This window comes from Lepidochelys kempii, chromosome 7 (genome assembly GCF_965140265.1).
Source record: "Lepidochelys kempii isolate rLepKem1 chromosome 7, rLepKem1.hap2, whole genome shotgun sequence".
Lineage (NCBI taxonomy): Eukaryota > Metazoa > Chordata > Testudines > Cheloniidae > Lepidochelys > Lepidochelys kempii.
The window spans coordinates 83,476,837-83,490,934 of record NC_133262.1 but is presented as its reverse complement, the minus strand read 5'-3'; the positions used below and the strand labels follow the sequence as shown (position 1 = coordinate 83,490,934).

Genomic DNA, 14,098 nt, shown 5'->3' with positions numbered 1-14,098 from the left:
AAGATTTTCTACCTAGCTAGTGAAGAAGAGAGGCTCATGGATCTGCAGCATTAACTTGCCATGTTATCTCACCCAGTACTCCTGACCCTGGTTGGGGCAGGGCAAATATTTGTTCTCCATAAAACCTCCAGCCTTGCTTTTTCCTGGGCAGAGCCAGACAATTGTCACAGGTCATGAAGATGCTTTGTACTATGGTAACTTTGGACAGGTAAGAGTGCAAGTTCCAGAGGAAATGGCCAAGCCAGATGTGGGCTAAGCTAGCTCCTTCTATTTCATCTATGGATGTGACCAACCTTCTTCCCAGATGATCTCATTCCTTTAGGATGTATTTTTAGTGCCATAGTCAAAACTTTAACCTAACTCCTCTGTATTAGCATTTGTGGATTTCTCCAAAATAATCTCAGATTCCCAAGGGGTTAAAAAGCATTCAAGTGAGCTGGTTACACCTACTGAGCCTCTCAGCTCCGAGTCAACTGTTCAAAATTGCACCAGTGAATTATTGACAGTGAAGCCTCAGGTTTTCGAAGCAGAAGAGTCCCATTAGGTCAATCCCACTGCCAGCACAGGATGGTCACTCCAATAGAACATCTAATCCTTTGGCCAGCATAATAGTAAGTGTTCTAGAAGTGGCACATTTACACTTCTGAAAGGGGCTGAGTGGTAAGCAAGAGCTGACATGCCTCTAGTCTATTCCCACCAGGTAAACCTCCCTTTCCTGACAACCAGAGACCAGGCATTTGTAGTTCTCTCTCACAAATGTGGCCTGATTCTCCTCTCATTTACACCAACATTACAATGATGATAATCCATTTAATTCAATGGAGTTACTCCTCATTTAGGCCAGTGTACGTGAAAGGAGAATCAGGTTCAATATTTTTAAAATACTGGTACTTTAGTTTGTTGCCCATTAATTTAACGGCATCTCAGACTCTCCCCTCTGGGGGAACCTCTGGTGACTTACATTGCATTTAGTTGCAGTCTCCATGTTCTTACACCAGTAGCTTGGGCCCCACACACATGGATCTTCACCCATGAGATCCTCTTTGGATGATACACAAGCTCCTATTTTCTGTGCAGTGAAAGGAGAGAGAGAATGAAAGGTGCAGTTGTGTCTTCCTGTTTACCATGGGCATCAGTGATCTCACTTCTTCCCCACCCTGATTCAGTGCCGCCTGCACAGTAATGACTATTTCCAGTGGGGGTTCGAGTGTGTAGACAAAGCAGATGCAGTGCCAGGAGTTTCCAACACCATAGCGCTAGACTGCTATAGCCAGTTGGGTCTGTAGCTGAATGAACAGACTTGTGAGAAGCCCCTTGAGAGGACACCAAATTTCAGACTTTAGATAATTTCAGATTCTATGCTGGCTGCAGATTTGTTGATCTAATATTGAAGATTGCATTTGAAGCAGGGACATGCACTTCACACTGCATTACATGACCGTTACGTTTCCCCGCAATTGACTCACAGGGCAGGGAGGAGAATAACGATTTGCATGTTTAATCTTTGCAAAAGGTAAATACTGTAAATCTATTTCTTCTTTCCTGGCAAAAAAACAATAGTCTATGAACAGCTGCCCTTTCATGAGTCCATGCAATCGGACAGCTAAACTTATAGTATACTTCCCCCATAGCATATGCTAGCGGAACTACTTACAGTGCACACAAAAGAAGGATCCATTATCTGTACCAGGAGTCGTAGGGCTTCTGGTTCATACTGCAGCACAATCTCATCACACTGTAACAAGAAGAGATGGCATGAGACTGAATGCTTTGCTAGACCATGACGAGATGAAGACAAAGTACCCTGATTCAAATAGAGGAACCCCAGATTGTCTTGTGATTTATAGATGAACATGTTTCCATTGCGATTGGGGAGGAAGTGCTTAGGGAGAGTCGTTCAGCCCTTTAGAAGTGTGCAGTGCATCACTACAGATCAGGAAGATTGTACAAGAAATGTACAGGCTATTGCTTTCCTTCCTTCCTCACCCCACACTCTGAATGCAGTGAGGCAGGTAGGAGAAAGGGAGGAAGAGAGGGAGCTCTTATGACCCTATGTTGAAACACAAAACTTGCACTCCTGTGCAGGAGCTGGCCAGAAGGTGGCCCTGCCCTGCACTCACATGCTATAAATGTGTCAGTTATTTTCAGCAGCCCAGTGCCAAAGTACTGAGACAACCAAATGCTCTTCGGCAGCTAGTCTGTAGTTCTGTTATGACCTTTTCCCCCCAAGATGCAAAAGTGCGGCACCAAGACGGCAGCCATGACAGCTTTTACCCAGACAGCAAAAGGATCCACAAACTCATATTGCTACATAAAGCTGGATTTTTAGACTGACAGTTTAGGATAGGTGCCAACTCCTTTTACCCTCCTCCACACGTCCCTCTGACTGTTATTGCAATGACTGAACAGCTCAGATACGGTGCAATGACAATAAAGGACAGTATAGGATGCATTTCCTGGGCATGACGATGTACACCCGAGTTACCACATGAGGCATCTATCTCTAGAACAGTTCTCTAGTGATGCTGGACTAGGTGGCTTTATACATTTGTCCATTTTGTATTGTGCTCAGATTCTGATTGGGAGGCAGGCTGCCACATATCTAGGGACAGGTGCTGCCATCTGATCTGCCAGAGATCAACTTGCTCTGTACCCACGCAGTTTATTTTGAACAAAAAGAAAGTCTATATTATTTGGTGCTGAGTAAGAGGAGAGAGATCCCAGCAGGGATTTAGAACTAATACACATTCCAGAGTCTCAGCTGCACTGTGGCCAGTTTCAAAGCAGAGTCACCAGCCCATGAACCTTTTCATGATTCTCCAAATTATCGTCTGCTGGAGATGGAGGCAGTCAGCCATTTCAAGCACAGAAGCCACTGCGAAGACTCCGATATTAATGCCCAGCCTCAGTGCACGTGAATTTGTTCTCAGTTGGATTTTAGAAAGGATAATCTAAAATATATAGGTGTAAAGCATTAAGAGGCGGGGGAAGCAGCAGATAGGTGACAGGCACTGTGGATGGGGTACAACAGTGGTTCTCAGCCAGTGGTACAAGTACTCCTGAGGGTATGCAAAGGTCTTCCAGGTGGTACATCAACTCATCGAGATATTTGCCTAGTTTTACAACAGGCTACATAAAAAGCACGAGCCAAGTCAGTACACACTAAAATTTCATGCAGACAATGACCAGTTTATACTGCTCTATATACCATACACTGAAATGTAAATACAAAATTTATATTCCAATTGATTTATTTTATAATTATATGGCAAAAAATGAGAAAGGAAGCAATTTTTCAGTCAGTCACAGTGTGCTGTGACACTTCTGTATTTTTATGCCCATAGTTTTTTGCAAACAGGTTTAAGTGAGGTGAACCTTAGGGATACACAAGACACATCAGACTCCTGAAAGGGGTACAGTAGTCTGGAAAGGTTAAGAGCCACTGGGGTACAAGACATATGTTTTAGCCAGATGGGTAGGAGACATCAGATCTTCCATCCCCACAATAGCTACTTGCAGTTACCTTGTCTGTCAAGGGTTTTGGCAGTAAATGACAGCCCTTCACAAGCAGAGTCCCAATTTCAGCCTGTGTCTCATTCTCCTCCAGCTCATTGTCAATATAAGTTACAACAATCTGACACACATTGCAGAACTCGCCAGCATTTACCGGTAATGGCTCCAAAGCACTTCTCTCTAGCAGACACACAGAACATCAGAATGTTAGATATCCACCTTTCTAGTGAGAGTTCTCAGCAGCTTAGTGTGCTCTAGTCCCAGATCTAGGAACCAGTCAAAGGCTCCTTTCCTCCAACCCCAGCAAGGGGCCTCAGATGAATACTGCACTAGTGCCATATATATCCGGAGATTGGACTCTTCACAAGTAAACAAGCATGCTTTGGACAGGATACTGGTCACCCAGTGCTTACCAATGTATGAAGGGCTACTCTTGGGGCAGCATTTCAGCATGATGCATACAACTTCGGGATTAGTCGCTTCCAACAACATGATGACGACAGCCTTGCCATAGGAGTCCACAAAGTCCTTACACTGCCCTAAGACACCATGAGGTAGCATGTAGCAGACCTTCTCCATTTCTTGGACTATTTGCTTCTGCAACACAAAAGCAGCAGGTGTCAGGAGAAGAGAGAATAAATCTATGCAATCTATCCTCTATAGTACCTCTGTAGGGGGCAGATAGATCTCAATCTTCTGTGCAATTCTTCCCTCTGCTGCAGACAAAAGTTTTACTGTGTTGATTCACCCACTAAGCCTAAAAAGTGTCTAAGCCAAGGCTTCTCCTGCACCAAGCCTTGGGAGGAGCTTGCAAGCAGCATTTAGCCTTTCACAGAATTCCCTCTCCCCCTAAAAACCCCTAAGCGACGGAAATGAGAATACAGGACACAGCTAGGGCTATTGCCAGGGCTACATACCAGCTTTCTTACACCACCATAGCAGCAGCAGGACATACTCTAAACTGGGAGCTGCACCCATAAATAGCCTCTGCAAGTTCTGCATCACTGAACAAAAGTCCACATACCTCGGTCATGTTGTTGCTCAGCAGGCTCTCTGCTGCCTTTACTGCAATCTCACATATACCGCACAGGGGAGTTTTATTTTCTGGTCCCAGGTTTTCCTGCTTATTACAGCACAACAGAAAGTTCATGTAAAACAATAATCATATGGGGTAGGGGATACAGTCGTTTCTAGAGAACCCTATTGCTTTCATCCCTATTAAAGTCCATGTGGTGTTTTCCCCAGTGATCTGAAAGACACTGCTTTTGCACTGAAATCTCTCAAAAGATAAATTGGAGAACTGGTCTTGCATCAGTAGGATGAAATTCAATACAGATAAGTGCAAAGTACTACATGTAGGAGGTACTGTACATGTACAAATGTACAACTACAAAGTGGGAAACAACTGGGTAGGCGGTACAGCTGAAACAGACCGGGGATGACAGCTGATCACAAACTGAATATGATTCAACAATGTGATGCAGCTGTGAAAAAGGCTAATAGCATACTGGGGTGTGTTAACAGGAGTGTCATCTCTAAGACATGGGAGGTAATTGTCCTACTCTACTCAGCTCTAGTGAGGTCTCAGGGGGAGTACTGTGTCCAGTTTTGGGCCCCACAGTTCAGGAAAGATGTGGACAAATAGGCGAAAGTCCAGAGGACAGCAACAAAAATGATAAAAGCTTTAGAAAACCTGGTCAATGAGGAAAGGTTAAAAAAACTGGGAACTTTTAATCTAGAAAAGAGAAGGCTCAGGAGACTGATAATCTTCAATTATGTTAAGGGCTGTTACAAAGAGAACTGTGATCAATTCTTCTCCATGTTGACTGAGGGTAGAACAAGAAGTAATGGGCTTAATCTTCAAGGTAGATTTAGGTTAGATATTAGGGAAAACTTTCTAGCTATAAGGATAGTTAAGTACTGGAAGAGTCTTCCAAGGGAGGTTATGGAATCCCCATCATTGGGATGTCAGGGATGGTTTAGGTTACTTGGCCATGCCTCATTGCAGGGGGCTGGGCCAGAGGACTTCTCAAGGTTCCTTCCAGCCCTATTTTTCTATTATTCTAAAATATAAGCTGATCTGACTGAGTTATGTGCATGTGAACACTGTACATTTGAAAAAAGGCGCTTTTGGGATTCTAACAACTGAAAACTCAGACTAAACTTCAACCATACAAGAGATTAGCCCTCACTAAGGGCTAGTTCATCTGATGAGGAGATAGAATTGTATATCACAGATAACGTTTGAAGCAACTGAAAGCGATGTCCTGACTAGAGCTGGGGAAGGAGGGGTGTGGGAGGGGTTAAGTGAAAACATTTTGGCAAAACAAATCAAAGATCAAAATTTGTAAAATTTGAAAGTTTTGATCAGTGCTAATCCTGACCAGGCCCTAGTTCTGTACTGCATTTCATACCACCTCTACGAAGGGAAGCCGTTTCACAATCTAACCCCAGAATAGTGAGATCGGTACTTTATACCAGAGATTCAGGCTGTTCAGTACACAAGGAAGTCTGTATTTATTGCCTGACTTTGACCCTTCCTCCAGCTCAGTGGTTCTCAATTTTTTGTATTGGTGACCCCTTTCACACCGCAAACGTTTTTTATATTTAACACTATTACAAATGCTGGAGTTAAAGCAGGATTTGGGGGTGGAGGCTGACAGATTGCGAGCCCCCACATAATAACCTCACGACCTCCTGAGGGGTCAGGACCCCCCCCCCCCAGCTTGAGAACCCCTGCTCCAGCTCATGTGGGTAATATGCAAGCCTTGCTCTTTCTTCAGCAAAACAACAGAGGGTGCTGAAAGACTCATTTTACCTCCACAGGCTGCTTCATATTGGACATATGCATCACTTTAGCTGGACCCAGAGACTGGAGGGGCACAGATTTCAGGGAAGGACAGAATCCAACTCTGCCACAAATATCCTTTGGGTGCTGGAGAGAGAGACACAAATCAAGTAAGGACAAGCTCTATGCGGTTATATCCACTCTATGAAGAATTCCCTAAAGAGGGAGGAGACAACCCAAACCAGTGTTATAAAGGTTTCAATACACCTGGCAACTGTAGTTTCTATACATTCTTGGAGGAATTGGGTGGTTGAAGGTAGGTTACCAGGCCAGCGGTCTGATCAGATTTCCTTCGTAATATACTGTCAAGATGACACTGGATCTGTAGATAGTCTGGATTTAAGGCTAGCTCTTAGGTACTACGTGCAGCTTTGTAAAATGTCTTGTTTTCAGTACCCCACACGAGTGTGCCAGCAGAGCTGTGTAATCCCTGCTGCATCCTCCCAATTAATACCTTATTTCTCAAAGTATAAGACATGCTTGACATAGAGAAGCTTGTGCAACCTCAGATAAATAATAGACAAATTACCCAGACTCCAAAGACTGTGCATAGAGAGAAGCAATGCCTCCAAGATGTAGCCAAATTTCTGACTACATGGCCAGACACTGTCTTTCCCTGGGTCACACACTGGGATAAGCATTTCAAGAATTAATTTGCAACAGCCGCACCATGTCCCTGCAACATGATCTCACGCTGCACCATGACAGACACAGGATGCATAATGCTAATCTCACCCTGGTTTTACCCTAGTGTAACCCCATTAATTTCCATGGAGTTATTCCTCATTTAGTCATTGTAAGTGAGAGCAGAACAAGCCCAAGGTCTCCCAGGAAATGACTAGTTATAAAACAGAAAGGCACTGGGAAAGCTGGAACCTAAAGGCCCCATTTTTAATTCCCAGTTCAGATTCTCATGCTACCCATTTTAGTGCTCTGACCCATAAAGATTACCCTAGAGGAGAGCTGGTCAGAGCTTTCAAACATGAAAATAAAACAAAAATGTCAACTCCAAACCAAACAAAAAATCATGTTTCATTTCAAATATTTTTCACTGAAAAGTCAAAGTAGAACCGTATTTGCAAAACATTTCAGTTTCAGGAAAACAGCACTTTTCATCCAAAAAAAAAAAAAGAGAGAGAGTGAGTTGGAAAATTTCAATCAGATATAGTTTAGGCCCTTCTTGACTTCAGAGTTAAAGCAAGGAACTGATAGAGTAATCTCCCTGCTGGCTCCAATGTCCTCACCTTTATCATAGGAAGGCCTTCATACCTGCTTCCCAGCTCACCTCCTCACCATTAGGTTGAAATCTTAACTGACATCTGAGCTGGGAGTGGGAGCAGACGCTGGGAGCAGGAACTAAGATCTACTCATAGGAGATCTCTCCCTAACCCTCCAAACATCCCTTGTATCTGTCAAAGCTGACTGCAAGCCACACCACACCTACAACTAATTAGCAAGAGTTGAACTACACTTAGGAAGGAAAAATCAAATGCACAACTACAAAATGGGGAATAACTGGCTAGGTGGTCGTACTGCTGGAGAGGATCTAGGGTTTAATAGTGGGTCATAAATTGAGTCTGAGTCAACAATGTGATGCAGTTGCGAAAAAAGGTAATATCATTCTGGGGTGTATTAACAGGAATGTTCTATGTAAGACACAGGAGGTAACTGTCCTCCTCTACTCAGCACTGCTGAGGCCTCATTTGGAGTACTGTGTCCTATTCTTGGCGGCACACTTTCGGAAAGATGTGGACAAGTTGGTGAGAGTCCAGAGGACAGCAATAAAAATGATAAAAGGTTTAGAAAACCTGACCCATGAGGAAAGGTTAAAAAACTGGGTATGTTTAGTGTTGAGAAAAGAAGATTGTAGGGGACCTGATAAGTCTTCAAATATGTTGAGAGGTGTTATAAACAGGATGGGGACCAATTGTTCTCCATGTCCGCTGAAGGTAGGACAAGAAGTAATGGGCTTATTTTGCAGCAAGAGCAATTTAGGTTAGATATTAGGAAACGTTTTCTAACTATAAGGGGTAGTTAAGCTCTGGAATAGGGGGGTTGTAGAATCCCCCTCATTGGAGGTTTTTAGAATAGGTTGGACAAAACCCTGTCAGGGATGGTCTAGGTTTATTTGGTCCTGCCTCAGCACAGGGGGCTGCACTTCATGACCTCTCCAGGTCCCTTCCAATCCTACATTTCTATGAATCTTTTAGATGAAAAGCAAAAGAAATTCACCACCGCCGGCAAGTGTAATAAATAACTTATTGTTCTGCTGGTGAAGAAGCAGGGTTGTTGAAAGAAATGATGAAACAACAATTAGAATTCAAAAGAAACCAATCAAGCAGTCACAATATCTATAGAAATTCCACAAATAAAATGGGAACCTGCTAAGGAAGACACCCCCTCACCACCAGTCTACCTGGATCCCAGTCATCTTTATTAGAAACATAAAGCAATGGTTTCATTGGCATTGTCCATTCCAGATTAGTGCCCAACACGCTAACAGCCAATTTTCCTGCGATTAAAACAGGGACATCCCTCAGTCAGACTAACTCAGGTCAGAAGTTGAGTACTGCCAAGGGCAAACCCAAAATTTTCCGTGTGTTCTTTTCCTCACCTTAAAATATTACTGCCAAGTACTAGCTACAATCCACATTTAATTAGACCAAATATATAAATATTTGAATGTTCTTGTTACTATATAAAATAATGTTTCCACATCCCCAAATGGCACTGAAAGAACAAATCCCAAACAGGACCTCATAACATCCCTTCGAATTTGAAAAGGTTATGTTCAAGTAAATTTAAAATCTGGATTATTCTTTAAAAAAATAAGATTCTTTACTTTAAAAGCAGCATTGCTGTCTAGCAGTTAGAGCTGGAATGAAAGTCAAAGTGGGATTTTGTTCCCCACTGATTCAAAGTGACACCGGGCAAGTCAACCACTGTGCCTCAGTTTCCCCAAGTCTACAATGGGTATAATAATGCTTAGCCACCTTTCTGGAGCGCTTTGAGACCTTGGATAAAAAGTGCTGTGTAAGTGCAAAGTGCTACTTTGAACAATGATTTTCATCTCGCAGCAGACGGCAGGGCCTCACCATCACTGCCATGGACATGTTTCTCTTCTTTTCTCCATAGCTTTCAATCCAACCCACACACAAATTTCAGCTGCCTCAAAGCCTCCACAGCTGTGAAGTATTTTTGGGGATGTGCCACAGCAGCTCCATTTTTCATTTGTTCCATTGGGAGGGACTTACTCAGTTATATGTGTGAAACTCTCTGTTTGCCTAGAGACCCGAAAGTGTGTAAAATATAGGAGAAGAAATTTACAGAGTGGGAAAATTTAAGAGCCCCACTAGGTGGAACTCTGACAGGGCCTTCTGCACCCAGAGTGACAGAGCTACCTAGAATTGAGACCATGGCAAAACTAGACTTTTTTTTTAAAAAAGCCTAAATAAAAAACTTTCAGCTGTTATTCTTTCCAAAATTCACTATCATTCCTGCATGGCCTAAAAGGATCCGTAGGACATTAACCATGTAGTTTTCACACTGCCTTAGGATTCCTCAAGGTTCATTCTGAAGGCTTAAAGGTAATAAGGTAACTTTTTCCCGAATGAGCTCTGATGAAGAACCAGCATCAAGAATAGAAAAGATCGAAAGAAGATGTATTTAACATCATATTCAGCTTACCATGTGCTTCATAAACTGGATGGCAAACTCTGAATATTCAAAAACATAGCTCTTGCACTGTGGGAGAGACAAACATCCCAGTAAATACCAACAAACCATTTTTGCCATACATCACTGTTAATGCCACATTAGGAAGGTGATTACGCCAGTGTCGGAAAATTCAAAGCAATGGTTCCCACAGATGTTAGCATGACCTCAATGCACATTTTTTTGAATTATTCTATGTGTTACCTTTCAAACCTTATCAGAAGTGTGCAGTGTGGAAGACACACAGTCACCGTGGGGGAGGAATCAGAAATGAAGTGCTGGACTTCTGCATATAATGTTGCATTTTTGGGCCTAGCTTTTTAAAGAATCCCTAGCGTTACCTCACGTGGCTCTGGAATTAATTGCCACTCCCCTCTAAAAGGTATCCAGCATTTTGGATGCTTTCCATGTACAGAAATTATGATATTTTGGGAGTGGGGAGAGAGAAGGAAGAGGAAATTAAGACCTTTAAGAGCCTACGGGAGTCAGGTGACCAAAACTGACAGTGTTGACCTCCTACCAAGGACCAAATGAGTTGGGCACTAGCTCCCCCAGATGCCTTTGAAGAGCCCAGTCTTAACCATTTAGAACCCAAAGCCTTGTGTTTGATAAGTTGGCTCAGTAAATAAAATGGTGTCATGTTACCTACACTCTCAACAGCATTATTATTTATTTGTATTTCAGTAGCACCTTGTGCAAGGCACTGTCCTCACCCACGAAGACACAGCCTCTACCCCAGAGAGCCCCAATCTATGAACATAAGCAAGTAGGCAGGACAGTGGAGAGGGATAACACACAGTTAGCGTATCCACAATTTCTTTAAAACCAATCATTTTTGTCTCTCCCCAGTTCATCTTCAGCCTAGCTAATGTTAATTAGTAAACTTCTTGTCAGGATCTTGGCAGAAGTGGGTGGAGGAAGAATTTGGAGGAGGAGAGGATAGAGGCCTTACAGACGTTTCATCAGGAACACTGTTCAGCATTTTCATTAAGGACAAATCCAGCCACAAACATTCTGTCCACATGGAAGAGCAGGAAGCGAATGGATGCAGACTGTGAAGAAAGACTCCACAGCAGAGCACTTATGGCCTCTACCAAGCAAACAACTGTTCAGTACCCTGAACCACCCTGGCCACCACTGGAGGCAGTTCAATTATCTTAGTTAAATCAAAATTCTGTTACCCCATCAGCCATGTTAGGTCCCAGGTGTTCACACAGCTGCTTGGCGGTAGCAACTAAGGACTCAGTGAAGAAAGGCCCGGTTCTCACTTTTTCCTGAATGTCAGCGACCAGCTGAACACAGTCTCCACACAAGTGTCCTCCCTCCTGATGAAAGATAAGGGGAGAGCCAAACATTAAAATACGCGGCCATACACTAGTGGTGCTGCTATGTCCTCACTACTAACAGAGGAAGCATTCACAGCAGTTCTGTCATCAATACTCTTTCTAACGTAGCTAATCTTCACAGCACTACAAGGAGGCAGGTATTATCCCATTTGACAAGTGAAGAAAGCCAGGCAGAGAGGTTAAGTCATTTGTCCAGGAAACAGAGAGAGGCCCTGTCAGAGCATTAAGGCTGTGTCTACACTGCCACTCTCAGCACTAAAATTTTAGTGGTTCAGGGGTGTGAAAAACACACCCCCGAGTGACAAATGAAAAGCGCCAGCATAGACAGCGCTTTATTGCTGGGAGCCGCGCTCCCGTCGATAAAAAAATAGGGGTATGTGCAACACAAAAGAGCTAGTAAAAGGTACTGTGTAATTGTACACTGGGAGGGAATAAAAGTCAGAGACAGAAAGCAGGGTACAAGTTCTAGCCGTGGAAGAGAAAGAATAAAAACACATTAGCATAAGCCAGGAACGGTCCCATATCTAATCAAACTGTCCCTTGTTACTTGCTAATCTGTACATGGTTACTGTTTAACATTGATATCGTGGCAGCACGTAGAGACCAACTATTGTGCTAGGCCCTGCATAAACACACAGTAAATGACAATCCCCGCTCCAATGAACATTACTCTTCCAAATATAAAGCTGTTTCACTTAATGATGTAATCCGCTCACACACACGACACTTTGAATTTTATTGCCAAGGTCTTAATATTGGTTATTTGCCACTGCTGCTCACTTCGCTCCACTAGACTCTTAGATGATTCTTGTTGTTTACATGTGATGAAAAATTCAGAAACAATCCAAATTATTGTATGACCAACAATGTTAATTTTCTCTATTATTGACAACACCTTAGTCGTTGATTTTATTTATTTTTAAATACCCACTAACATGCATTTTAAAGTGTGTTTACCATACTCTACCGCTGGTCACCGCAAAGGGAAGGGAAGAGACCCCATTAATTCAAAGGGCTGCCGTTCATTCTAAACTGAAACTGGAACAGTATTTCAGCCAACGTAAATCAGTGTGGCTCCATTGCCTTCAGTGAGACTATGCCAATGTACAGCAGCTCAGGAACTGGCCCAATAAATTTCTGAAGTCCAATTGGCAACTTGAAACCTGAGCGGGCTTCCTGCTGTCTTGCATTCTAAAGCCATGTGTTTGTGCTCCCAAGTGTAATCAGTTTGGTATGTGTTATTGAGAAGCATTGTGACACTGAAACAGAACAGAACACAGCATGCTTCCTTTGTGTGCAGCTGATTAACTGAGGAAGGTAATCTGCCCATATTGCATCCTCACCAAGCTCTCTTGCTGGGGTTTGTCCTGGGGATAAAGGAGAAGAGGGACATTAGCAAGGAAGGGAGACATCATTTCAGGGAAGTCCATCACAGGTATCTCATTGGACTGCACTGGCTTCTGAATCTTCAGAGCATCCTCATGATTCTCCATGGATTTGCACAAGGTGATGGCACGGCATACCACATCAGGGTTGGACTAAAAAGAACAAAGGCAGGCCAAGTCATCGCTCTGTTGACATCCACAGTCCTAATCAAAGTTACACCTTGGGGGAGGAGATAGATACAAATAAAAAGCAGCACCCGTCCCAGCTACTTAGTGCCCTCAGAGCAGCGAAGTGAACAAAGCAACAGTTGCTAAGATACCCAGCAAGGAAATTGTTGACAGAATGGAAAGGTTTATTTTCCCCTGGCAATCCTCCTTCCCCCGCCCCACTTTTGTACACTGGAACCTGTTTCATTATTCCATTGTAGTGCTGATGCAGTCCCATACAACCCTCTAGCTTTCTTCTGTATAAAAAGTAACAACTAGAAGATATGCACCCAGCCAAGCTAAGTGCTTTAAAGATGAACGGAAATGAAATTTTAAACACCATACAGAGAAGGCTGGTGCAGGCATCAAATTGTTGTGCAGAAATAAACATTGGAGACAGAGGGAAAATTAAGTTAAAGGCTTATCACTAGACCCTGAGTCAGGATATCTGGTCTCTGTGTTGCTCTTGCAGTGGGCTGGTAGAAAAATGGCAAGTATTTTCTATGGAAATTTTTGAACCAAAAAATTGATTTCAACTGAAACTTTACTAAACATTCTAGTGGCTTTTTGTTTAACTAAACAAAATGAAAATGTTAGTTATGTTTCATATTGAATTTTTTTGTTTCTGGGGTTTTTGTTTTGGGTTTTTTGGGGCGGGGCAGGCTGGGAAATAAAAAAAGAAAATTTTCAAATTGAAATTAAACTAAACAAACATTTTTGTTTCACTGGAGAAAAAAATGAAGGATTTTGAAGGAATCAGAAATATCTATTTCCTACGAAAGGTAATTTTTCATCACAAAACTTTTTGACCAGCTCTAATGGTAAGTGGCCTCACTAACACTAACCTGCAAGGAGGGAAAGGAGGCATTTGTGCCCCTTTTTGCTTCATTATGAGGTATGAAGAGGCCTGGGAAGTTTGTTTTTTAATATTAGAAATGCTGGTGTTGTCTACCCTGGAAGTCTCCATGGTAGCTGGAGAACATCGTGATATCAGAAGTAACGAGGACATGAAACCTGACTAACTGAGAGGGGGAGTTTCTTCAGAGTGTTAAAAAAATTAAATGACTGAGAAGCCCTTTGAGAAG

At 42.8% G+C, this 14,098-nt stretch overlaps 1 protein-coding gene across 1 annotated transcript in view; it reads right to left on the bottom strand.

Moving 5' to 3' along the window:
• LOC140914824 (prosaposin-like) overlaps positions 1–14,098 on the bottom strand; it is a 46,891-nt gene that overhangs the window by 3,190 nt on the left and 29,603 nt on the right. The window contains exons 5-13 of the mRNA XM_073353539.1: positions 12,765–12,959; positions 11,257–11,400; positions 10,049–10,105; positions 6,332–6,448; positions 4,538–4,633; positions 3,927–4,110; positions 3,524–3,693; positions 1,655–1,735; positions 962–1,069 (exon numbers count right to left, since the gene is read on the bottom strand). Of these exons, the coding sequence (XP_073209640.1) occupies positions 962–1,069; positions 1,655–1,735; positions 3,524–3,693; positions 3,927–4,110; positions 4,538–4,633; positions 6,332–6,448; positions 10,049–10,105; positions 11,257–11,400; positions 12,765–12,959 (1,152 nt within the window). The remainder of the gene's footprint in view (positions 1–961; positions 1,070–1,654; positions 1,736–3,523; positions 3,694–3,926; positions 4,111–4,537; positions 4,634–6,331; positions 6,449–10,048; positions 10,106–11,256; positions 11,401–12,764; positions 12,960–14,098) is intronic.